The 26,622-nt window shown below is 40.9% G+C and overlaps 1 protein-coding gene across 1 annotated transcript in view; it reads left to right on the plus strand.

Moving 5' to 3' along the window:
• Positions 1–26,622, plus strand: part of CCDC33 (coiled-coil domain containing 33) — a 248,658-nt gene that overhangs the window by 212,734 nt on the left and 9,302 nt on the right. Inside the window, exons 16-20 of the mRNA XM_043980303.1 lie at positions 17,871–18,081; positions 18,539–18,627; positions 19,015–19,146; positions 20,649–20,757; positions 26,483–26,613. Of these exons, the coding sequence (XP_043836238.1) occupies positions 17,871–18,081; positions 18,539–18,627; positions 19,015–19,146; positions 20,649–20,757; positions 26,483–26,613 (672 nt within the window). The remainder of the gene's footprint in view (positions 1–17,870; positions 18,082–18,538; positions 18,628–19,014; positions 19,147–20,648; positions 20,758–26,482; positions 26,614–26,622) is intronic.

Here is a 26,622-nt window from a genome sequence, read left to right on the forward strand (position 1 = left end):
TATCTCTTTTCCACTAAAAACAGTTTTTCCCACCTCAGGGAGAAGGAGGTTATCAGGTACTGTCCATCCCAGCAGAAGAGATTTGGGCATGTTGGGATCCTTAGTACCTGGCAAGGAAAGGAGTTGGTAGCAAAAGAGAAGAGAAGATGTAGATGAACAGGAAAAAAACTCTCATCTCTGCCTTGAACAGGGTGTTGGGATGTCTGGTAGTAGGGGTGGAGAAGGATGCTAAAGCATAAGTTAGATCAAGTTACTCCCCTGCTCAAGAATTTTCAGTGGCTCCCTATTACCTTTAGGGGAAAGTACAGACTTCTCTGTTTGGCATTTAAAATCTTGCACCAACCTCCCTTTCCAGGAATATCAGATATTTCTCCCCTTCACATATTCTGTGATAGAACCAAAACTGATCTGTTGGCTCTTTGTTTTTTGTTTCTTTTTTTTTAAGCATATATTTTCACTTTATCTTTTTCATGGTTTTCTTTTGTCCTATTTCTTCTTTCACAACATGATTGATACAGAATATGTTTTACATGACTTCACATGCACAACCCATATCAAATTCCCCACCATTTTAGAGAGGGAGTGGTAAGGGAGAAAATTTGGACCTCCAAAATTAGACTCTTTGTTTCTTGTACATGTAGCATTCTGTCTCTTACCTCCTGAGCTTTGCATAATTTTCTCTCTCCTCCATGATACTTTAGAGAATCCTTAGCTAACTCTAGGATTCCACTCCAGGCCCCTACCACATATTAGAGGCTTATCCTAAGCTCCCCAGTTGTTAGTGTCTTCACCTCCTCTCTCTCTCTCTTTCTCTCTCTCTCTCTCTCTCTCTCTCTCTCTCTCTCTCTCTCTCTCACACACACACACACACACACACACACACACACACACACAAATTATTTCTTTTCTACGAGTTATTCATTTACTGACATGCATGTATTTTCTTCCTCCTCAATAGAATAACAGCAGGAACTGTTGTATTTTTCTCTATCTTTATCATATAACACTGTCTGGCATATAGTACTTACTTAATCAGTGCTCAGAGATAAGAGGGTAGAAATGTGCCTGTATCCGCTCATCTAGGTGTCTAAGTGATGGTTCTCTGATAGGAGGCAGCAGAGACTAAGAAGGGGGGAAATAGGTCTATTCAGAGTCTGCCTGGCTAGTAGGGGAGGGAGGGGAGGTATGGCCCAAAGCCAAGGAGAGAGGTCTGAGCTTGGAACCGGCTGCTCCAAGTATATTGTTTATTCAAACAGCCTGTCCATCTCAAGGCTTTGGCAGTGACGCAGAGGCCCTGATGCTGGGGGGTGGTGTGGTGAGTGTAGGCGTGCATCAAGGCTGAGCAGTTCAGGGCTACTGGGGCCTTGTTTCCCTATCTCATCTTCATCTTTCCCAAGGTCCTGTCAGCCCAGCTGTTGTAGGGTGGAGGAGGGGAGCATAGAACAAGTCATCCATAGGGTGAACCCATTTCTGCACATCCTCCTCCTTTCCACCATGGACCAGCACCTCTGCCTCTTAAAGGTATATCCCAACAGTGATTGGGGAGTATCCCAGGTGGAATGGCAAGATGCTCATTTCTCTTCCAGTCTTAGCCCATACCACCCACCTCACACTAGGACATTCTTCTCCCTCCTGGGGATCCATCCAGATCATCCCCAGAGCATGAGGAGAGGGGGATGAAACTTTAAAGGGTGTGGATAAAACAGACCTCAGAAAAGGAGACTGGGATTGCCTTGGTGAGGCTCTCTGGAGGGATTGTTTGGTCGAGAAAAAAAATCACTAAATTCGGAGCTCAAAGAGACCTCAGTGGATATCTAGTCTAATCCATACCTGAACAAAGATTCCCTTTAAGTCAAGGGACCATTCAGCCTCTGCCCAAAGACCTCCCCAGGAATAGTCTACACTACCTAGCAAAGGCAGCTCTAACATGAGGAAATGTGTAGGCTTGCACCGAGCTCTAAACTGACTTTGCATCTTCATCTTCCCTGGGTTAGACAAGTCAGCTCCCACTGGATCCACTGCCACCTGTATTCTCCCTTTCTGCCTGGCCCAATCCACTCCACGTGGGCCCTGCAGGGTATAAAGGGAAGGCCACTAGGTTATTCAGACAGCCTCCAGTTGGAGAAAGTTGTCAGATGGGGCCTCACTCCACTCCTAGTTTCCTCAGTGATGGGGGAGGAAAGACATACCTGAGTTAAGAGGTCATTGGGAGAGGGGCAACTAGGTGTCGCAGTGGATAAAGCACTGGTCCTGGATTCAGAAGGACCTGAGTTCAAATCCGGCCTCAGACACTTGACACTTACTAGCTGTGTGACCTTGGGCAAGTCATTTAAACCCAATCATCTCACCAAAAAAAAAAAAAAAAAAGAGGTCAAGAGGGAGAGGGAGAGGCTGCCATTTCCATTTATCTCTGGTCAAGGAATTGTGGTTATCACCCATCATTTGTTCCTGGAAATGGAACCACACCCCTCCCCCACCACCACCTTTTTCCCAGTAGCAGATGAAGTCAGGCAAAGCACGGCTTGTACTGGCACAAGGCCCCATCATGAACAAAGCGGAGCCTAGCTCCAATTCATCCACTGACTCATGCCCCATCCCTTCTTCCTGACCCCAACTCCCCCCAAGGATGACAAAACCCAGCTGCCAGTGACCAGAGCGAGCCCAACCTGCACATTTTAGGGGTGGATAATGAGTCCCTGAGAAAGGAAAGCCCCAGAGCTCCCTAAGAGATGTCTGCTCCCAGCCCCCTCGGCCCCATTCCTTCTACAGTGGCACAGGAATCTTAGCGATCTCCTAGGGAAGTCCAGGCCCCTCATCTGACCGAGGGAGTCATCCTTCCCAGAGAGGGGAGTATCTGAGGGCTCACGAGAAAAGGTAATTTGGGGGGAATAGCCTCAAATTGAGTTTGACTCTTTGTGAGGTGCAACATGACAGCTCTTTAGCATTTCCTTGGCAGCTGAAAGGAGGAAGAGTTGACATTAATGTGTGGTTAGTTAACTGATTGTGGCATAATATAAAGGCATGGGGTAGGCAGGAGCAGGAGCAAGGGAAAAGGGCTGCACAGCCCTATTGCAATGAGCAGAATGTGGTTCAAATTCTGACTTAGCCAACTCTGTGCAACCTTGGACAAATGACCACCTGTCAGCCTCAGTTTCCTCGGCTGTCCATTTCCCAAGCTGTAAAATTCTTTCTAGCTCTAAAGCCTCTGATTCTATGGTTCCCTATAACTGGGTCGCAGGAGCCAGAGGAGAAGGAGGAAGCTAGGTCCCAGGGAGAGATCTCTAGGTGTAGAGAACTTCAGGCCACAGAAGGAAGAAGAAAGGGGTCCATGACCATCTTGTAAGAGGTGGTCCTCAGGATTCTCAGGGTTTGCGTGTCCTGGACCCCTCTGGCAGTCTATTGGAGCATAGAGATGGAGCCTTTCTCAGAATCATGCTTTTAGGGGGCAGTTAGGTGGCCCAATAGCTAAAGTACTGACCCTGGATTCAAGAGGAGCTGGGTTCAAATCTGACCTCAGACACTTGACACTTATTAGCTGTGTGACCCTGGGCAAGTCACTTAACTCTCATTGCTCCCCCCAAAAAAAGAATCATAGTTTTAAATTCACAAAATAAAATACATAGGATTATAAAAGAAACTATTTTGAAATAAAAATTCCATTTCCCTCCTTCAAGTTCATTTTGTTGCTCAGTCATGCCCAACTCCTTGTGAACCCATTTAGGGTTTTCTTGAAAGAGATACTGGAGCAGTTTGCCATTTCCTTCTCCAGCTCATTTTACAGATGAGGAAACTGAGGCAAATGGTTAAGTGACTTGCCCAGGGTCACACAGCCAGTAAGTATTTGAACTCAGGAAGATGAGTCTTCCTGACTCCAGGCCCAATGCTCTGTGCACTCTGGCACCACCTGGCTGCCCTCCTAGTTCATAGACCCACTGAAATCTCTCCACACATACCTTTGAGGTGCATGGGCCCCAGGTTAAGAACCCCTACATTAGTTCAATATGGGAATACCTGGAGTCAAGAACACCTGAATTCAAATCCAGCATCAGACACTCACTATCTGTGTGACCCAGCTAGCAAGTGTCTGAGGTAGGATTTGAACCCAGGTCCAGCTCTGTAGACTATCACACCACACCTCATTACACTTTGCATCTCCCCACCCCCACCCCCCCACCCCCATCCCCATCCTCATCTCCATCTACACACACACACACACACACACACACACACACACACCTGACTTGATAAATGTTTGTTGAATTGACTCCCCACTTAGGAAAGCAGTTTGCTTCTACCCAGGTGATTCTATTTCTTTCATTATTGCTCTATGGGAACATCCTTTAAAATGTATCCACATGCTAGTAATTAATAATCAGTTGGAAAGTCTGTTCAAGGACTGGGTTCCCCTGACGAGATTGTCCTTGGCCAGGATGCTGGAGTAGTCTGCCATTTCCTTCTCCAGTGGGTCACCTTTGGTCAGAGTTCTCCACTGTGACCTGTACATCTTGGGTAACCCTGCACGGCACAGCTCATAGTTTCATTGAGCTACAAAAAACCTCTCTGCCACAGCAAGGCAGTGATCCAGGAAAAGATTGTCTATATAACCTTGAGGAAATAATTTTACTCTTTCAGAATATTCATCTGCAAGTGATTTATATAACTGCCTGGGGGAAAAAAAGACTGGCTGTAGGGAGAGCAGTTAGAAATCTACTGCAGTGAAACAGTCTGGTATCACCAAGACTCTGAGCTAGGGGAGTGGGAAGGAAAGGGTGGATTCCTTTTTGTTGTTATTCTTAAGGGAGATATGCTCGTTACCATCTTCTGATATTCCATAGTTTCGTTTTGGTCATGAAGCCTGAAAGTGAACAGGGAATTTAGAGTGATGCTAAGAAAGGGGAAAGGAAGGCACTTCTATCTTCTTTCCCAGAAAAGTTGAGACAAGGAGAACTTCAGTCACACAGTTAGACAAAATACTCATCATCCTAGAAAGGCAATGTTGTGTTCTTTCTAGAACATTCATCTACATGTCAGGAAACAGGCTTTATTCCTTATTCTAACACCAAAAAGTTGCATGACTATGGACAAGCCATTTCTCTTCTCTGGCCCATTTCTTCATCAGTAAAATGAGGGAATTAGACAAGATCAAAGGTTCTTAACCTAAGGTATTTGAATTTTGGGGGGGAGGTAATAGGGGTTAAGTGACTTGGCCAGGGTCACACAGCTAGTAAATATCTGAGGCTAGATTTGAATGCAGGTCCTTCTAATTTCAGGGTCACTGCTCTATCCACTGTGCCACCTAGCTGCCCTATATTTGGCTTTTAAAAAATACTTTTGATAACTGTATCTCAGTATGCAGTAATTAGGTTCCTTTGCAATCCTGTGTATTTTATCTTATGCCTTTAAAAATATTGTTCTGAGAGTCCATACAATTCACCAGATTGCCAAAAGGGTTCATTAAACACAAAAAAAGGGTTAAGTAACCCCCTATACTAGATGATCTCAAAAGTTCTATTTATCCGACTCTAACATCCTATAATTCTAGTCTAGTCTACAGCTAGTTCTCATCATGTTCTTCCACTGTGACTCAGATGAGTTCCCCATACCCTTTCTACTCTTCAGAGGCAGATACAAACAAGTCAGTTCTTTATCCAAGGATCCCCACTTTCTAAAGGAACACAAAAACTGGATAAATTTTCCTGGTGCTACCTGTATAGATTTGCTCTAAAAGAGACATGCATAGAACTTCCAGGGTGGAGTCAAGATGGTGGAGGAAAGGGAGAGACATGCATAGTCGCAGGATAAATGGGAAGAGGGAATCCAGACTTAGCAGAAAGAGATTCTATGATTTACACCATCTATGAACTCACAATAATCCTGCTCCACAGAGACCTGTTTTACCTGGACTGAGCCAATCAGTGAGATCAGATCACCAGCCATCAGTTCTTACAGGCTAAGACTTTCTTTTAATTTCCTTCAACTGGATGGTTGTGCTCACCAGTTCTCCTTCAGCTGAGTGATCTGGATGCTACGATTCTTATGTTGCACTCTTACATCCTATGTTCTCGATCTCCCTTTGTTGGCCAATAGTTCAACGACTCGATTGTATGTTGGGCATAACCTTTGCAAACTAGATAAGATTTGTCCCATTCCTGTTGGATATTTGTGTTATGGAGATTTAGAGCATTTGCCTTTTAACAGTTTTTGAGGAATTCAAGTTATTGATGCAGACAGAAAAAGGAGTGAAGTGGATAGAGTGAAGGATAAATAAGGTAAACTAAATGAAAAAGGAAACTAATCCACATTTCTCATTTAACTACACCTATGCAAAACCTGACTGTTCAGAGCAACTTGGTGCTAACTTACACAAATGAGAGCAAAAATACTTCGGAGGAAAAATAGGCTCTGGGGTGTGAGACTTGCAAACCTAAATTTATAAAGAAGATCAGAAAAAGGATAAGGAAGAAGAAAAGGAAAATAGAAAAGAGCAGTGTGATGTTACTGTTTCATTACTAAGTTTGCTTTTAGGAAACAAGCCCACCATTGCTGATTCACAGTTCATTATGACCATCAAATTCTTTCTGGTCATTCTAAGATTTCAACACATAGTGCATTGTCTTGCATGTATTTTTTTGGTAGGAGTCTATCATTTCATCAGTGTAGAGAGTGCCCAGCATTCAGATTCACTCCATCAATGTTCATCAGCATCTCATTTATTAACTTAATGTCTTTGAAAATGGCCTGAGCCACTGAGAGGTTAAATGACTGCTGATATTCAGACTTCAAGTGTTGAGATGGTACTTGACTCCAAGAGCAGGTCTCTGTCCAGTATACTATGCTCCATCTTGCATTACACATAGAAGGTGCTTAATGTTTGTTGACTTGAATTTAGTTCTTTCTGCAAAAATATGTAAAATAACCATGTGATGTTCAAAAAATGAGTATATATTTTAATATTTCTATTCAAATGGAAACAGGTTTATAATTTTTTTTTTGTTTTTTTGTTTGGGGTGGGGGGGTTTCAGGGCAATGAGGGTTAAGTGACTTGCTCAGGGTCACATAGCTAGTAAGTGTCAAGTGTCTGAGGCTGGATTTGAACTCAGGTCCTCCAGAATCCAGGGCCAGTGCTTTATCCACTGTGCCACCTAGCTGCCCCTTTAATTTGTTTTTTCCAAATATTCCATTTACCTCCATAATTTCCTCCTTAATTACCTTCCTGTTAGATTTGGCAAGCTCCAAAAGAAGTAATTAAAGTTGCTTACAATTATTGCCTTTACAGGTATGTATGTGTGTATGCATGTATGTATGCATGTATGCATGTGTGTGTATGTATGTTGGCAGGTATGTAGGTATATGCATACATACCTACATATATATACCCCAATGGCAATAATATAGGCTATACTATAATTTTTTAAATATTAATATTGTTTCATTACCTATGATACCTTTAAGCATAATGTCGTTTTCCTGTTTATCTCTCTTGACAGTATCCATTTAAGTGTTGGACTTATCTGAAATCATGATTACAATGCCTGCTTTTTGGATTCAACTGAAACATAATAAATTGGGTTTCAGTCCCTTATTTTTTAACTCTGTATGTGTCTTTATGTTTTGAGAGTATTTCTTATATGCAACAAATTGTTGGGTTCAATTTTCTAACCAACTCTGTGAGTCTTTTCCTCTTAATGGGTAAATTTGATCCTTAGCATTCAAAGTCACACATGTTAAGTTTGTTTTTCTCTTCCATAAAATTCTGTTTAATTACCTTTTTAAAAAGAACTATCCAGTTTGTTTTACTTTAAAGATATAGTCACAGTCTCCTACCTTCACTACAGAAACACTTTCTCCCCCTTTCCTACCTAATTCAGTCCGACCTTGACTTTTTCAGATCCTTCTTTGGTACCTGAAGCTTCTTTTTCTTGAAAGAATAATATCCTAGTCCCCAGCCTAACACAAAGAAGCAATATCCATATTCTTTCTCCCCAAGACCTGACCCAAATCCCAAGGTTTTAATTTTACAGATATAATCATTCTGTACTTATCTTTCCTAGAATACATGAAAGTATTCATAGTTCAGGATCCCCCTATATCCTCAAACCCCAACTTTTAAAGAATGAATGACTTTCACACATGTTGCCCCAATTAAAAGATGTATTTGCCTTCAGCTCTCTGACCTTTCTCTAAGACATTTATTTCTGATCACCCTTGATAGTTAAAACATAGTTTTGGTATTTCTTTGTTTAATCAATGTGGGATTTCTAAGGAAAAATAATTTTGTCTTTTTACAACTTAAATATCAAGTCATTATAAACTAGCCTTTATATTCTATATGGGTTTATTTACCTTTATAAAGTATCTTTTCTTTGCTAAATTTGTATTTGAAATGGCTTGCTCATCTCTTGTTTTCTCTGACAAGGAATATGTTTTAAAAATGTGTAATTCTGCAGAAAATTCACTTTCTTTCACAGAGAAATTATAGTCAACTTTGCAGGACATGTTATTTTGGAGTAAAAGCCAACTTCCTTTGCTTTTTGGTGTATCATATTCTAGAATTTTCTTTTATTCTTCATTGCTGATAGTGAATCCTATATGTTTTCCTATACTTTGATCTGTAAATAGAATCCTTCTGGATGCTTACAAAATTCTTTAAAATTTAAGCTGTGAGATTTTTGCAGAGATAAGGAACTATGGACATGGATTTTATAACACATAACATCAGATTTAAATGATGTGTTGGTTAGTTTTGCTGGGGTGTTTCTTTTCCTCTTTTCTCTCTATTCTTTGCTGTATGGGATGGTTTTCCGGGTTGAGAAGGGAGAAGAGATACATTTGGAAATTAGGTGATCTTAAAAAAGTTGTCAACAATTTAAAAATTGTAGCTATGGAACTTAATAACTATACTTTTACATTAATTAAACTTGGGATTGCTCTCTAACAGCATCTTATGGATTTTCTCAGTATCTTTATCCAGCATTTCTGCACTGTTTGCTTATGTTGTTTCCCCAAATATAAGCTCTTTGATCGTGTTTTAGTAAGAGACCAATAACTCTTGGATTGCCTCACTAAGGTCCTTCTTCAAAGTCTGTTCTTTGATCCATAAGTATTTTCCCAATACTTTGTGGGCTATTGAAAACTTTTGTTGTGATATTTATTATTGCATTTTCACATTTTTGTTCTGTCTCTGCTACTCTCGTTTTTAGGCTAGCCACTGCTTTATTAATTTTTTTCATTTTCTCTTTGATACATAATTTTTTTACATAATGTTTGTAATAATATTTGTACATAATTTCTGTTTTAAATCACTCTTGTTAATCTTTTAAAATTCTTCTATATAATTCTAATTTCCTTCCCTATATCTTCTCTAATTCTTTCATTTATAATCTAACACCTTACACCTTACCTTGTTAGCTAGGTGGTAAAATGGATACAATATTGGACCTGGAGTCAGGAAGACCTGAATTCAAATATAGCCTCAGACACTATTATCTGTGTCACCCTGGACAAGTCACTTGACCTCTGCCTGAATTGGTCTTCTCATTTGTAAAATGGAGATAATAATAGCACCTACCACCTAAAATTGTTGTGAAGATAAAATGAAATCAGTTTTGTGGAGTCATAAAATGATACCTATTATTATGAGTATTACTATTATTACAACCTACCCGGAGGGGCAGAAAGGTAGTGCTTGAATAGAGTTCTAGGCTTGGAGTCAGGAAGACTTATCTTTGTGAGTTCAAATTTGGCCTCAAACACGTACTAGCTATGTGACCCTGAGCTTAACCCTTAACACTTAACCCTGCTTGTCTCAGTTTCTTTATATGTAAGAAGAGCTGAAGAAGGAAATGGCAAACCATTCCAATATCTTTACCAAGAAAACCCCAAATGTGGTCACAGAAAGTCTGAAACAACTGAACACCAAGAACAACCCACTCTAAATGGTAGACAATAATCTCTTTTGCTCTACAGTGAGTGTTCATTGTATCAGGGCATTTTTATTTTACCCTTTTCTTTAGTTCTTTGAGATTTTCCTTCTTTTGTCTCTACTTGTTATTCTTTTATTTTATTTTGTGCCTTTCTTGCTCTTCTGAGATGACAAAGAGAAATTAGATGTTGATATGATTACTCAGTCATTTTGCCAGAAGTTATAGAACCAAATGTAGCCAAGTCTTCTTCATCTTAAAATTGGCATTCTAGAGAGGGGGGAATGAAAACTCTGCCAGTTTTTAAATACCAATTGGTTAGTGTGTGTTTATTAAGCACCTGTAATACTCCAGTCACTGTGTTAGGCACTGTAGATAAAAAATTTAAAGAAAAAAGCCAGCCCAAATCATTAAAAATCAAAGTAATTGACCATATTTTGGATGTTAGTGTCCCTTCCCCTCATAATGCTCTAATATTTTCTCTAAAATGGAATTATCTCAGGGGCAGCTGGGTGGCACAGTGGATAGAGCACTGGCTTTCGACTCAGGAGGACCTGAGTTCAAATCCAGCCTCAGACACTTGACACTTGTTAGCTGTGTGACCCGGGGCAAGTCACTTAACCCCAATTGCCTCACAAAAAAAATGGAATTATCTCTTTAGCAGAGGTTCTTGTGTCCTGTGAGTATTAAGTTGAGAATCCGGACAATATCATATTAACCAACCTCCAATGAACCCATGAAAGAGAACCCTAGGACTTCAGGCAGTAGGTGTGACTTTAACTTTAGTTCTCTCCTCTCTATTATGGATAAAACATCCTCTGGCTCAAACTCCTGAAGCAAAGTATCTTGATCTAGTAGTGGGCTAAGGGAAAGAAAGATATCCATCCAATGAATTTGAGTCAGAGGACCTGGGCTTAAATCCTCCCTTTGCTTCTTACCACCTCTATGATCCTAGGCAAGCCACTTAACTTCTCTGGGCCTCAGTTGCTTTATCTGTAAAATGAAAGGAGAGTGGACAAGATCACTTCTGAAGTCTCTTCCAACTCTATATCCATGATTCTATGTTCCTGTGAAATTTAACTTTAAGAGGTCACTTCTGGGTCATATGCTCAACAAGATAACTGACCAGACATTTTTTCTGATCCCCAGGACCTCTCAAACCTCTCTAAAACAAAAATTATGTACCAAAGATAAAGCAACTTCAGCTGTCTCCATGGTCTAGGGTGCCAAGAACCCAAAAAAGGTTAAAGAAAGAGTCTTTGTACTAGCACCTACTTTCGGCTCACTCAACACCAGCACCCACCACACAACCAGGAGCAAGACTGATTTAGCCAACCCAATCCACAGGCTTGCAACAAAACTTAACCTCATATTCCTGTCTCTCCTCCCTCTTTCCAGTGCCACCAAGATCGAAGCCCCATACTTCAGAAAACTGCCGAGACCTCAATGGTCAGTGTTCTGGCAGTGTTCTATGATGGAAAAGATCTCTGCAGAAGAGCATAGGAACTAAGAGAAAGGGGCAAGACATGTGGCCAAGCTTGAAGTAGAGCTTGACCCCATGACACCTCCCCCTTCCTCTCAGAGCTTCAGGCAAACAAACTCCAAATGATAGAAATCAACCCAGATTGCAATAGCATTAATGTGATAGCATTCTCTACTGACAGAAATTGAGGAACAGAGGGAATGGGACAGGGCACCATATTTGAGGGATTATGTGGCAACCCACTAAGCTTGAGGGAAAGAACCCAGCATCAGAGCAGCTAGGTGGCACAGTGGATAAAGCACTGGCCCTGGATTCAGGAGGACCTGAGTTCAAATCTGACCTCAGACACTTGACACTTACTAGCTGTGTAACCCTGGGCAAGTCACTTAACCCCAATTGCCTTGCCAAAAAAAAAAAAAAGAAAAAAAGAAAAAGGAAGAGCCCAGCATCTAGCTGGGACTAATTCTATCCACCAAAAAGTCTCAGGGCAGAGGTTTACACTGGCAAATCAAAAGTTGCCCAGTGTGGGAAAAGGCCTAGATGCTTTGAGATCCAGACTCCTGGGAATACTATCAAAAAGGGAGAGAGTCAGAAAGTGAAAAACAGGAAAAATAAGGGAGTGGGAGATGAAAAGCATCTGCATAGAGAAAAATAAGGGAGTGGGGAGGAAGATTGACATTGTTAAGGATCTCAGGAGGAAAAAAATTCAGAGACTTTGGGCATAAGTAGATAAACTAATAAGGAAAACACTAATAGAAGAAAAATGTGGCCTCCAGATCTAGTAAACAATTTCAAGAGCTTATGAATAAATACTGTGAAACAAAAGAAAATGATTTCACCTTTGATGAAACAGAAGACCCTATGAATTTGGAGAACATGAAACCCCACAATATATTATTCCTGATTGGTTTAAATGAGAAATAAGAATTATGAGAGAAGAATTTATGGCCTACAAAGCAAAAACAATTCACTGAATAGAGAAACTTGAACCTGAAAGGACAAGACCAAACAAAGAAACAAAAGGAAAAAAGGATACCTGATTGAGAATATAAATGTACATACAAAAATGGAGGATGATCCAAAAGAGAAGCTTTAAAAATTACATTTAAAGAAAATAGGCTTTCCATTCAAGCAGAATATATTGACAGTGTGTATAGAAAAAAAAGCCATTAAGATAATAGATATCCCAGAAGAACACAAGTCAAAAAACCTGAACAACATAATGCAACAAATAATACAAGAAAACTTCACAGAACTTCTGAACACAAAAACATCAGCAAAAAAATCCATAGATCGCCTCCAGGGAAAAAAACCCAGGCTGTAAACTCTAAGATGCATAGTAGTTGAATTTAACAATTCAATTCATAAATAACAGATTCTATAAGCAACCAAGAGAAAGACCTTCTAAATTCAAAGGAAAGAAGATATAAGACTATTCTGTATCCATAAGAAAACACAGAAGAGAATGGAATAATGCATAATGGAATTCAGGATATAGTGAAGAATGACCTCCTCTGAAAATCTGAGCTTAATCATAAATGAAAAAAGATGAACATTCAGTAATAAAGAGGCATACAAAACATTCTTAGAAAGAAAACCAGACCTGAAGAGATTACCCTAGACAACAAAAATGTAGGATAGATGAACAGATGCTATAGTCAAGGATAGCAACAGCAATAGAGTGACTTCAGAGAGACCACTAAGAGCCTCCTTTCTAAATATTCAAAAAGAGAATGCAAAAGGTGAATGCAAACGTTAGGAAGAAGTAATGGTGGAAATGTGGGCCTTGGAGCATTATAGACATAACCTCACAGCACTCCACCTACAAGTGAATCAATGTATTTTGTGGGATTAAATACAAAATTGGGGATAGGGTACATGGAAAGAGGAGAGGAAAAGATGGGAGCAGAAGAGAGTGTATAATGTGCTCTGATAGAGTCAAGGACTAACACTTTTTTCTTTTCTTTTTTTAACATAAAAGTTCTTTATTATTTTCTAGTTACATATAGAGATAGTTTTCAACATTTGTTTTTATAAGATTTCTAGTTCCAAAATTTTTTTCCTCCTTCCCTGCCCTCCCTTCCCTCCCCAAGACAGCAAGCAATTTGATATAGGTTATATATGTACAATCACATTAAACGTATTTCTGCATTAAAAGACTAACACTTTCAAGGGAAAGTGACTCTTTTGGCCTCTCAAGAAAGAAAAGCCTAGGGGCAGCTAGATGGCGCAGTGGATAGAGCACCGGCCCTGGAGTCAGGAGTACCTGAGTTCAAATCCGGCCTCAGACACTTAACACTTACTAGCTGTGTGACCCTAGGCAAGTCACTTAATCCCAATTGCCTCACTAAAACAAACAAACAAACAAACAAAAACAACAACAAAAAAAGAAAGAAAAGCCTACAGGGGAGTGGGTGAGGAGGTGGGTTGAGAGGAAAGATTGAAAGGGGGAGAGAAGAAGGAAGCCTTGTTTTTTTTTTTGGGGGGGGAGCTCCACTGAAGAATCTTTCTTTGGATGAAGGGAGATGTTATGTGAAGGGAGATGGGGTCTTTGTGCTGGATGTTGTTTGTGGGGATTTAGTGCTTGGAAAGACCATTTGTCCTGCCTCAGGAGGTGGAGGAGAATTTGGAGATCCTGGAGGTAACTAGTACCTGGGAAAATGGAGGACATCAACCCAGGGAGGAAATTTTGAGGCAAATGGAGGAAGGTGACTAGAGGGAAGATATAAGGTTAGTGGTAGACTGAATAATTGGGAACATGAGAGGGAGGGTCCTGCCACCAGGCAGTATCATCTCTGTTACCTGCAGAAATTGGCTTTTCTTTCCTTTCTTTCCTTCTTCTTTCTTTCTTCCTTCCTTCTTTTCTTTGTTTATTTCTTTTGAGAGAGAGAGAGAGGTACAGCGGAACTCTGAAAGGCAAGTTCTATAAAGCAGTGACAGAAACTGCCTAGAGGGGAGAGCCCAGAAAGCATATCCCAGAGGTTTTGATTCCATAAGGAATTCAGAGAAAAGAAAGGGACTAGATAAATATAAATATAAATCAAATATAAAGGGACTAGATAAATATAAATATAAATCAAAGAATTAGAGTCTAGAGTGGACAGAAAGAGAGGATAAATAATGAAAAGAGTGAGGATGACAAATCCTCCCTAGAAAGGCACACACACACACACACACACACACACACACACCAAGTTATTTTAAAAGCTAATGAACAGAACTAGTTGAAGGGGAGAAGAAAGGAAATCTCCATGACTAACTGAGAATAAGAAGGGGGCAGGGGAAGAATTAAATAGCCAGATTAAAGCAGTAAAGAAAAAGGACCTAATTAAAAAAAAACTCCAAAAGGATAGGGCCAACAAATGGGAGAAGAGATCAGGGGTGAGGGGGAAAGAGCCAATAGGAATAGGGTCTCCTTTAAAAAGATTAAGCTAAAGTACCTGAGAAGACAGAGCATTGTGTTTATAGTGGAAGAGGGAGGAAGAAATCAGAACTTTTTAAAACAGTATTAGATGGGGGCGGCTAGATGGCGCAGTGGATAAAGCACCGGCCTTGGATTCAGGAGGACCTGAGTTCGAATCCAGCCTTAGACACTTGACACTAGCTGTGTGACCCTGGGCAAGTCACTTAACCTTCATTGCTCCACAAAAACAAAACACAACAGTATTAGAGGCAAATGGAGGAAATTATAAACCTAACTCTCATAACCTTAAATGTGACTAGATGAAAATGCCAATAAGACAAGAAAGGGTGACAGACTGGATAAGAAAACAAACCCTACAATCTGTTGCTTACAAGAAACACATTTTTAAAAAACAAAGACATACACAAAATAAAACTAAGGAGATGGTAAATATTTTAGTATGCATCAAATGAGTCCAAAAAAGCAGGTGTTATAATCATACTATCTGACAAAGCAAAAACAAACATTCAAAAAATGGGATAAATAAAAAACTATATTATGCTAAAATGAATCATAGAACAAATCAATATCAGTAAATAAACATGTATGTTCCAAATACCTTAGCATCCAAATTTATAAAGGAAACATTAACTGAGCTACAAGAAGACAGAGTAACACAATAGTAACAGGAGACTTCAATGTCCCTCTCTCAGTTTTAGATAAGTTTTAACAGAAAGATAAATAAGAGGGAAATGTGGAACTGAACAAATTGCTGGAGAAACTAGAACTAAAAGATAAGGCATCTTCTAAATAGGACTACAAAAGAATATACATATTTCTAAGCATCATGTGGAACTTTTCCAAAAATTGACCATATATTAGGGCATAAAGATACTATAAATAAATGTCAAAAGGCAGAAATAGTGAATACACCCTTTATAAACCATAACTCAATAATAATCATCATTGGTTCAGTGACTATAAACAAAAGACACAGACATACAAGTGGAGACTTAACAATGTAATGTCAAATAAGAGTGGGTCAAAGAACAAATCATAAAAATACTTAATTATGTGAAAGAAAATTACAATGATGAAATCATGGAAATTTTGAGGATGAAAAACAGTCCTCAAGGGAAAAATCCTACACACACACACATATATACACATAATATGTGTGAAATAAACTGAATATGTATTTCTAAGATTAAAAAGCCAAAAAATAAACAAAACTAAAATAATCACAAAATAGAAAATATTAAAAATTAGAGAAGAAAAATGGAAAAACTAGAAACAAAAAAATGTTAAGTAAAACTAAAAACTGATTTTTTGAAAAGACTAGTAAAATTTATAAGCCTTTAGATGATCTCATATTTTTAGAAAGATGACAGAAAATAAAATCAATAAATGGCAAATGAGCAAGGTGAAATCAGAACAAAACCAGAAAAAATAAAAAGAACAATAAGAACATATTATGTACAGTTAGATACTAACAAAACTGAAAACACAAAATGGAGGAATACCTGCAAAAATATAAAATATCCAAACTGTCAAAAGGTAAAATAGAGCTCTCGAATAACCCAGTCTCAGAAAAGGAAATAGATCTACCTGTAAAGGAACTACCAAATTAAAAACACCTGGTCCTGATAGATTCACAGGAGAATTTTATCAAAGTTTTAAAAATATATATTATCCATTCTTCAAAAATTATCCCCCCAAATTGAGAAAGTACCCTACCAAAATCTTTTATAGGACAAACACCTAAACCAGGGAAAGATAAAACACAGAAGAAAAACTATAATCTGGGGGCAGCTAGGTGGCACAGTGGATAAAGCACTGACCCTGGATTCAGGAGGACCTGAGTTCAAATCTGGACTCAGACACTTGACTCTTACTAGCTTGTGACCTTGGGCAAGTCACTTAATCCTCATTGCCCTGCCCCAAAAAACAAACAAACAAACAAACAAAACAACAACAAAAAACTATAGGCCAACATCGTTGCCCTACAAAAAAGGGGGGAAAAATGAGAGGTCACTTTGGGTGGAGTGATCAGGGGAAGAGGAGGGGTAAAATAAAGTATAACCTGGGAAGGTAAGAAAGGGACAGGTTGGGAAAGGCTTTTTTCTTGCTTTTGGTTTGAGATAGTTACATTTTATAATATTAAAAAAGGTCCCGGGGCAGCTAGGTGGAGCAGGGAATAAAGCAATGGCCTTCCTGAACCCAGGAGTCAAAACAAAAGCAAGTGTTATATGTAATGGGGATGTGCTAGAACCTTTCCCAGTAAATACAAGAATCAAGCAAGAATGCCCATTTTCTTTGCTATTATTTTCTGTAGTTCTGAAATGTTAGTAACAACAATAAGATAAGAAAAAATAAAGTCATAAATATAAAAGTAGATAAAACTATCCCTATTTGCTGATGGTATAGTGGTGTGCTTGGAAAATGCTAAAGAATCAGCAAAGGTACCAATTGAGACAATAACTTCAGCAAAGTTACAGATTATTTAAAAAAATAAACTTGGAATTCCTCTCTGGTGACATCCTATGGATTCTCTCCATCTGCAGTGAGTCTTTATCCAGTATCTCTGGATTGTTTTCTTATGTTGTTTCCAGGGGAGAGTCCTTTTATGGAAGATGCACAACGGAAAGAGGCTTAAATCTCAGTCTCAATTTGCTTCAAACTTACTAAGTGTTTTGTAGTAGCAAGTCACTTCTTAACTCTGGACCTTCATTTTCCTATCCATAAAATAAATGGAATGGAAATGAAAATCCCTTTCATTATGTGATTCTTTATTATTGCTATATACATGGCTCCCAGATTTCAGGGGATATTTTAGAGCTCTAAATATGCCCAATGTGTTTCTGGAATATTCCTGAGCAAATAGAGGTTAAGGCCAAAGGTCATAGAGCTTGGAGGGGAGAGGAGCTAAGGGACATCTAGTCCAACTCCCTTGTTTGACAGATAAGGAAACTGAGGTCCACACTGGCAAAGAGACTTGCCCAAGAGCTAGTAGACACATGGAATCAAGAAGACTGAAGAAAATGGTGGTTGCTTGCTTTCCCAGGTGGAAGAAAAACCCAAACCATCAGACATACCATTATCTACCTGGAAGGAGGTTGACAACTACCAGAGAGCCATGACAAAGATGGCCAATGACATCCTGACTCTGCGTAGGCAAGTGTCCTCACTGGAGACAGAAAATAACTCCCTTCGGCGACAGGTGACCACACAGGAGCAGATGGGCCAAGCCTCTGCAGAAGATGAAGAGATGATAGGTGAGGGAATACTGAGATCCTCCATGCAAGACAACCTGGGAGCAGGAAGGTTCCTGGTACTAGTGGTTTTGTTCTTGAGAGGGTGGGAGGACAGAAAGGGTAAGGGAGATGGGAATTTGGCATCATTATACCATCATGGTAAGTGGGGATGATGTTTCCAAGTGGCCTCTTTCCTTTAGGACTGCTCTGATGTTTGTTTTCAGGGCTAGATCCTCCCACCCCATGGATAATAAGGCCAGTGTTTGGGGGGAAGAGGGAACCTGAGGAAGCCCACTTTGTCCTGGGAGGGGAAGGAGCTTTACCAAAGGCAGCCCAACAGCAGAGGTTCCTCATCTTTTGACCTGGTCTTGTTGGGTGTACGCAGGCCCAAGCCTAACTAGCCTTGGATATGGCCAGGGCTTGCCTGGGCTGCCGCTACTCACTGAGCGATCCACACACACACGCACTACCCCCACAGCAAACATGAAGCAGAAACTTTCCCAGAGCACCATGGAAATGAGGAGGTTGAAGGCAAGAGTGCAGCAGCTGCAGAATGAGTTAATTCGGGTGAGTAGGATCTTACAAAGTGGGGGAAACAGGACAGAGGAGTTGGTGAGAAGAGTAAGAAGAGGATAAAGAATTGGGGCAGGGGGGGGCGGCTAGGTGGTGCAGTGGATAGAGCACCGGCCCTGGATTCAGGAGGACCTGAGTTCAAATCCGGCCTCAGACACTTGACACGTACTAGCTGTGTGACCCTGGGCAAGTCACTTAACCCCCATTGCCCCACCAAAAAAATATAATAATAATAATTGGGGCAGGGGGGCAGGGTGTGGAGGCAAAGAGTGGGGAAAGTATCAGTCCATGGTGGGGGGAGGAGGGTCAGCGGAGAGGAGTGTCAGTGGATGGTTTTCAGTGTTTTTCTCTCCCACAACCCCCACCCCACCACCCTTACAGAAGAATGACCGGGAGAAAGACTTACTGCTCATACAACAGTCTCACCACCAACAGCAGCAAAACCTGAAGAAGTACCATGACAAACTGCAGAAAATGAAGGGCCTAGAGCAAACTGTGAAGAACCAGGAGAAGGTGGGCTTAGCCCTGGGCTAATCAAGCAGGGGTGAGGCAGGGGGTGAGGCGGGGGTCCGGGACCTGAGGGCCTTGAAGTCAAGCTCCCCACCGAAAGAGCAAGTAGCCAGAGCAAACCCATCAGGTAGTGGGGATAAAGGCAGGCAGACAGGGGAGGGAAACGGGAATTCCTTCATGGACAGATAGATTGGATTGGGTGGCCATGAGGGTCCCTGTTATTTCTGAAATTTTGTGATTTTAGAAGACAATTGGCAGGGCAGCTAGATGGCACAGTAGTTAAAGCACCGGCCCTGAATTTAGGAGGACCTGAGTTCAAATCCGGCCTCAGACACTTGACGCTTACTAGCTGTGTGACCCTGGGCAAGTCACTTAACCCCCATTGCCTGCAAAAAAAAAAAAAAAAAAAAGACAATTGGCACAATGAAAAGATCCCCCTGGCTGGGAGATTGGAAGTCAAGCTCTAGTCCTTGGGAAAGAATCTTCCTGTCAGTGAAAGGGTGGGACTAGATCAAGGGTCCTTAATATTTTTTGTGCCAAGGACCCTTTTGGCAATGTGGTGACTCCAATGGACCCCTTCTCAGAATAATGTTTTAAAGGGCATAAAATCCATAGGAATTCAAAAGAAACCAATTAAATATCGAAACAAAGTTATGAAAGTCTTCAACAAGTTCATATATCCCAGTAGTAAGGATCCCAGTGCCATCAGTATTATCTGGATCTCCCTTCCTGGGCCCTGAGCAAAAATGAGAGAAGGTGAAGAAAGAGCAGTCCATGTTCATTAGGTCAAGAGTTTTCATTATTTCTATTTTCTGCATCACTTGGGAACGTTTTGTTAAAAAATTTTTGGGGCAGCTAGGTGGCACAGTGGATAGAGCACCGGCCCTGGAGTCAGGAGGACCTGAGTTCAAATCCAGCCTCAGACACTTAACTAGCTGTGTGACCCTAGGCAAGTCACTTAACCCCAATTGCCTCACACACGCACACAAAAAATTATTTCAATATAATTGGCTTACTGGGGCAGCTAGGTGGCACAGTGGATAGAGCACCGCCCCTGGAGTCAGGAGGACCTGAGTTCAAATCTGGCCTCAGACACTTAACACTTACTAGCTGTGTGACCCTGGGCAAGTCACTTAACCCCCAATTGCCTCACTTAAAAAAAATAATAATAATTGGCTTACTGGCTTCACCAGACTACCAAAGGGGTTCTTTTTTTTTTTTTAAGTGAGGTAATTGGGGTTAAGTGACTTGCCCAAGGTCACACAGCTAGTAAGTGTTAAGTGTCTGAGGCCAGATTTGAACTCAGGTCCTCCTGACTCCAGGGCCAGTGCTCTATCTGCTTTGCCACCTCGCTGCCCCATCCAAAGGGGTTCTTGATGCCTCTGCTCTAGGTCCAGACAAAGAAGGGGAAGGCAAATAACCCAGAACCCTCTTCATCTCCAGCTGAGTGGTACCGCTTGACTGGCTCACATCTTCATATTCTTTTCCTTCTCTCTTCCCTGCAGGTAATTCAGACAATGGAGAAGATCTTGGAGGAGAAAGTAAATCAGCCATCCAGGGAAAGGTCCGATTCTGTGGTATCACCACTGGGGCGGCCTCTGGGAAAGCACACGGGTAAGTCAAGTGAGTTCTGAGCTATTTGTTTTGACTCATTAATTACTCATCTTGAACCCATCCTTCAGTCTCCTCCCCAAGATGCATGGACAACATCCTGAAAGAGCCCAGACAACAGAGTAGAGCCATCTTTGGCTCCCTATGTGAGTGGAGCAAATCACCAACACTGCTAAACCCCAAGCCTGTTTCTCTTTAACTTAGTCCATGAACGAGTCTTTACTGAGAATAATCTGTATACTCAGTGCTATGGAGAAGACAGAAGGCACAAAGGCTCCTCAAGGAACTCCCAATTGGGTCAAGGGGATTATAGCATGATTTCAAAATTCTATATCTTCTTGGTCACTCTCCTCTGGGTGCTCTCTGGTTTATCAATGTCCTTCCCAAAATGTGGCAACCAAAGCTGAACATACTGCTACAGTAGGGCAGCTAGGTAGAGCCAGAAAGATCTGAGTTCAAATCCTGCCTCAGACACTATGTGTGACCCGGGACAGACGACCTCTTTGGGAGTCTGTTTTCTCATCTTTAAAATGAGGGAGTGGGCTCTATGGGCTCTAAGGTGCCTTCCAGTTCTAATTCTATGATTCTATGAGTATGTGGGCTGCCCTGAGCAGAGTAAATGGTAGGGGGTCATTATCTCTCTCTTCTGGAGACCTCCCTCTCTGAATGCAGCCTAAGATCACATTAGCTTTTAGGGCCACCATATTGTACTGCTGAGACATATTGAGCTTTCCATTCATTAAAATTCCAAGGTCTTTTTTTCAGACAAACTAATCTCTCATCAGCCTTCTCTGGTTGAGTTCTTGTGACATTGACTTTTTGAATCCAAGTGGAGAACTATTTACAGTTATCCCTCTTATACTTATTCTTGTTTTTGATCAGGCTTCAAACTCTAGCCTGGTGAGGGAATTTTGGATCTTGGTTCTGACATCAGATTGTTAAACTTCCTCCTCAGTTTTGGGTCACCAACCAATTGAAAACCAAGTGGAAGACTTGGTGATAATTGGACAACTTTAAGACACCTGTCATGTCTCTTCTAAATCCTTTTCCTTGGCTAGATATCTTCATTTGGCATGAACTCATAGACCTTCACTATCCTGATTGCTCTCCTTTGGTATTCTCCTAAAATGAGACCCTCACAACTGAACCTAACACTCTAGTTGTGGTCTGACCAAGGCAGGGTATGGCAGGACCATCACCTTGGGCCGTCTGCTTTGCTTAAAATTGCATAAATGCTTATTCCCTCCCCCTCCCCCACTTCTGATCTTTTTTTAATCAGGTGTAAGATCTTTTTTGTTGTTGTTTTTTGTTTTGCTTTGTTCTGGTGAGGCAATCAGGGTTAAGTGACTTGCCCAGGGTCACACAGCTAGTAAATGTCAAGTGTCTGAGGTCAGATTTGAACTCAGGTCCTCCTGACTCCAGGGCCAGTGCTCTATCCATTGCACAACCTAGCTACCCCCAGGTGTAAACTCTTACATTTATCTAGAGGCATGCTAGCAAATATTTAACAACTGGCTCTCTGGAGAGGAAAAAAAATGCCTACCCCATTTTAAGTTTAATCAGCATTTTTTCTATTTTCTGCATCACTTTCTTAAGAAAAGCCTGTAGGGGGCAGCTAGGTGGCGCAGTGGATAGAGCACCGGCCCTGGAGTCAGGAGGACCTGAGTTCAAATCCGACCTCAGACACTTAACACTTACTAGCTGTGTGACCCTGGGCAAGTCACTTAACCCCAATTGCCTCACTAAAAAAAATTAATTAATTAATTAATTAATTAATTAAGAAAAGCCTGTAACAAAACAGTAAATCAAGTCCTGATTTGTGATGTTCACCAGTTTCCAAGGTATACATGCTTACAATGAAAATTTAACAATCAGTTCTTTCTTGAGATTGTGCTCCAGCAGAACATTGCATTTAACCCTATTTAATGTCACCTTATTAGATTCAGCTCAACTAGCTCAGCTTCCAAAGATCTTTTTCTGGATCTTTTCTCTATCATTCCATAGCTTAGCTATCCCTCATTCTTCTGTGTCAGCTACAAATTTGATAAGTTTGACATCTTATGCTGGACAGCTGTTTCTGTTGGGCCCTCTTCCTTCAGAGAAGGAGAGGCCTTGCAGAGTGAGTCATGAATATTTATAAGTGCCACCCCAGACTACAAAAAAATTCTGTTAATTTCTATATTTAAGTTTACCTGGGGGAGACCCATCCTGGGGGCCCTTAACCAAGGTGAGCCAAGAGGCAAGGCTCCTAACCTTTGACCTGGCCCTACTGGGCCCACAAGCAAGTTAGCCCTTCCTTATCACTAGTGTATTTAAAGATACATGGGGTCTACTTATCCTTGCTTAGTGCATTTGTAAGAGGCTTTAGGGCCCTTTGTCTATCACAGTATAAAACCACACCATTCCTATTATAAATCTGGCAATCTATAACTAATCTGTTCAGCAGATCAGCTTTGGGTCATAGATTTAGAGTTAGAAGACAACCATTAGTTCCACTCCCTTCCCCCTCATTTTACAAATGAGGAAACTGAGACAAAGAGAGATGAAGTGACTTGCTGAGGGTCACAGGTAGTAAATGTCTAAAAAAGGATTTGAAGGGGCAGCTAGGTGGTGCAGTGGATAGAGCACTGGCCCTGGAGTCAGGAGGACCTGAGTTCAAATCCAGCCTCAGACACATAACACTTACTAGCTGTGTGAGCCCAGAAGAAGAAGAAGAAGAAGAAGAAGAAAAAGGATTTGAACTGACTCTAAATCTTTTGTCCTCAGCCTCTATGGGCTAGATGGAGTTGTTTGTCTGGGTACGTTTTGCATGATGTTTTGTTACCCTGAAGTAGGCCAAAGCAGGGAGCAAGTACAGCAATCAAGTAAGGAGTACATGTCCTTCACCCTTCGGTTGATGGAATATACCCACTAAATTATTTTATGTGCCACCAATAAATTCCGTTCATAAAATGAATATAAAACTTAATTTAATCCATTTTAGATTATAAACTCCCGGAAAGTAGTAACTCTCTTTCTTTTTGTTTTGTTTTTACCCTTAGGGCTTAGCATAGTGCCTGGCACATAGTGGTAGGCACTTAATAGATATTTATTGATTGAGGGATTAAGCACAAGGCCAAACCCAGGCCCCTAGGCCATTTCAATATAGACCTCCTTCCAGGACATTGAGTGGATACACTTGAACCACTTCTGATTTCACCTTGCTATACTACTGTCTAGCGCTTATCTCTCCATCTTGTCCACAAAATATTGTGAGATTTACCAGATGCTTTGCTAAAAAATCTAGCTATTGGCATCATTCCCCTCATCTACCATCCTAGGAACTCAAGAGAGAAATTTAACAAATCTATCATATGGGTTTTTTTAATCATCATTCTTTCTTCTAGAATACTTTTGGTATATTCAACAACTTCACCATTAATCAAAATCAAACTAATTGGCTTATAGTTTGCAGACCCCATTCTCTTCCCTTTGTTGAAAATTAGTGTAATGTTTTCCGTTCCTCAGAAGTGTTGTTCATTCTTTCTGAAGACTACCAACAGGGGCTCAACAATCATAACCACTACTTCTTTAAGCATCTTGGACTATAATTCAGCCTGGTAACTTGTACCCAGCAAAAAAGGATTGGGTACCATCTTAGTATTTCTTTGCTTTTCTTTTGCTTCAACTTCCTACTAGCCATTTGGGTCTGTGCCAATTCAAATATCATTCTCCTTGGCAGAGAAAATTGAAGGAAAATCGGAGTTTACAAGTTCTCCTTTCAATCATTTGCTTACCACTTGGGCAGCTGGGTAGAGAGCTGGAGTCAAGAAGACCTTAGTTCAAGTCCAACCTCGAATAGTTACTAGCTATGTCTGGGCAAGCCATTTTACTTCTTTTTACCTCAGTTTCCTCAAGTGTAAATAGGAATAATAATAGTACCTTCCTTGCAGGGTGACTATAAAGATGAAATGAGATAATAAATGCTTATTCCCTTACCCCATTGTCTGCTGCACCCCAAGACAGCATAACCCTCTTTCTTCTCTTTTGCCCAGTAAAGTTTTTTATTGTTTTTAGTATCCCTTATAAGCTTTAGCTTGTTATAAGCTTTAGTATTTCTAACAACATACCTTGCCAAACTTTGGTGTTTCTTCTCCATTACTTTTTCTTACTTCCATCTTCGGCACATGTCCTTTAAAAATCTAAGTTGGTCAATGATCACCTTGTGCATCTACATTGGCCTCTTTAATTAGCTTCCCCTTTTTCCTTCCTATGGGAATTTTTTTCCCTTGGTGGCTTAAGAATTTCATTCTCAAGAACTTCCTTTCCTCTTTGACTTCTCCATTGGATCCTACCTTTCTCTGAACTCTTTGAAATATGCTCTCCCAAAAACTAGGCGACATGTCCCACTAGAATCAGGTTTTCTTTTCTCTCTTTATCGCAAACTTTAAGATCTCCATATTGCCTGCTTTTAGCAATCAATCCTTCCTTCCTGGTAAGAATCTGGTGTAAGCATTTCCTCTTCTGCCTCTTGAAGGATAGTTTGCTTATTAGAGAGGTGGGGCAGTTAAGCCTCAAAACATCGAAGTCCTGGGCAGCTAGGTGGTGCAGTGGATAAAGCACCAGCCCTGGATTCAGGACTCCCTGAGTTCAAATCCAGCCTCAGACACTTGACACTTAACTAGCTGTGTGACCCTGGGCAAGTCACTTAACCCTCATTGCCCTGCAAAAAGCAAACAAACAAACAAAAAACAACATCCAAGTCCCTGTTCCACTGGGTAATTGAAATAGCCAGCCTCATATCATCTCGAACACTAAGCCAGGCTAGTCATAGTACATTGGAAGGCTTACCAGTTAGAAGTCTTCTATAACCTGGCAGCATATCAAGAATTATAGGATCGTGGATTTTAAAGGCAAATAGGTCCTTGGAGATCATCAAAATCGAAATCCTTCATTTTATAGATAAGGAAACTGAGGTTCAGGGAAAAGAAGCATTTTGCCCAAGGCTACAGAAATAAAGCCAGGAAACTCAGGGCATCAGACACCAAACGCAGTGGAATTCCTCCCCACAACACCACATTGCCCCCTCTGTGCAGAATGGACTGGAAGAGGAGAAGCTAGATGTGGGCAGCTAAACTAGAAAGGAATGATAGCAACCCCATTTCCCAGATGTTCTCTTCCCCTTCCCCCCAACTCAATTCAATTCAGTAAATACATAATAGGTACTCATTATGTGCAGAACACCATGCTAGGTGCTAGAAGAGTTAGGAAGTTTAGATCTTCAATTAATAGGCATTTATTAAGCACTTACTATGTACCATGCACTGCTGGGTACAAGTGCAAAGAAGGAAACAATCCGAACTCACAACGAACTTACATTCTAATGAGGGAGATAACAAGTACATATAAAAATATAAACAGAACAAATATCAAGTGAATATAAAAGCAAATATATACAAGAGTCCCATACAAGGGAGTTTGGCTAGTAAGCAGTTGGGAGAATCAGGAAAGGCTTCATGCAGAAGATGGTGCCTGGGCTGCATCTTAAAGGAAAAGAGGGACTCTGTGCATCAGAGGTAAGGAGGGAGTGCAGGTAAGACACCACCCCTGTCCTCATGGAGCTTATAGTCTAGTAGGAGGTTATGAGATATACCCAGAGAACTGGAATACACCATAAAACCTAAGTGCGATAGGAAGGTATAAGCGGATTGCCATGTTAGGTCCCTCCTAGCCACTCTTCTCTCCCCAGGCCCCATGGGGGAGAGTGTGCCCTTTGACTTTTACTCCATATTGCTGTCCGAGAACGCAAGGCTGCGGAGTGAGTTGGATAAAAACCGCCACCAGTCTTCCCCCATCATCCTGCAGCAGCAAGCCCTACCGGTAAGAACC

This window comes from Dromiciops gliroides, chromosome 2 (genome assembly GCF_019393635.1).
Source record: "Dromiciops gliroides isolate mDroGli1 chromosome 2, mDroGli1.pri, whole genome shotgun sequence".
Lineage (NCBI taxonomy): Eukaryota > Metazoa > Chordata > Mammalia > Microbiotheria > Microbiotheriidae > Dromiciops > Dromiciops gliroides.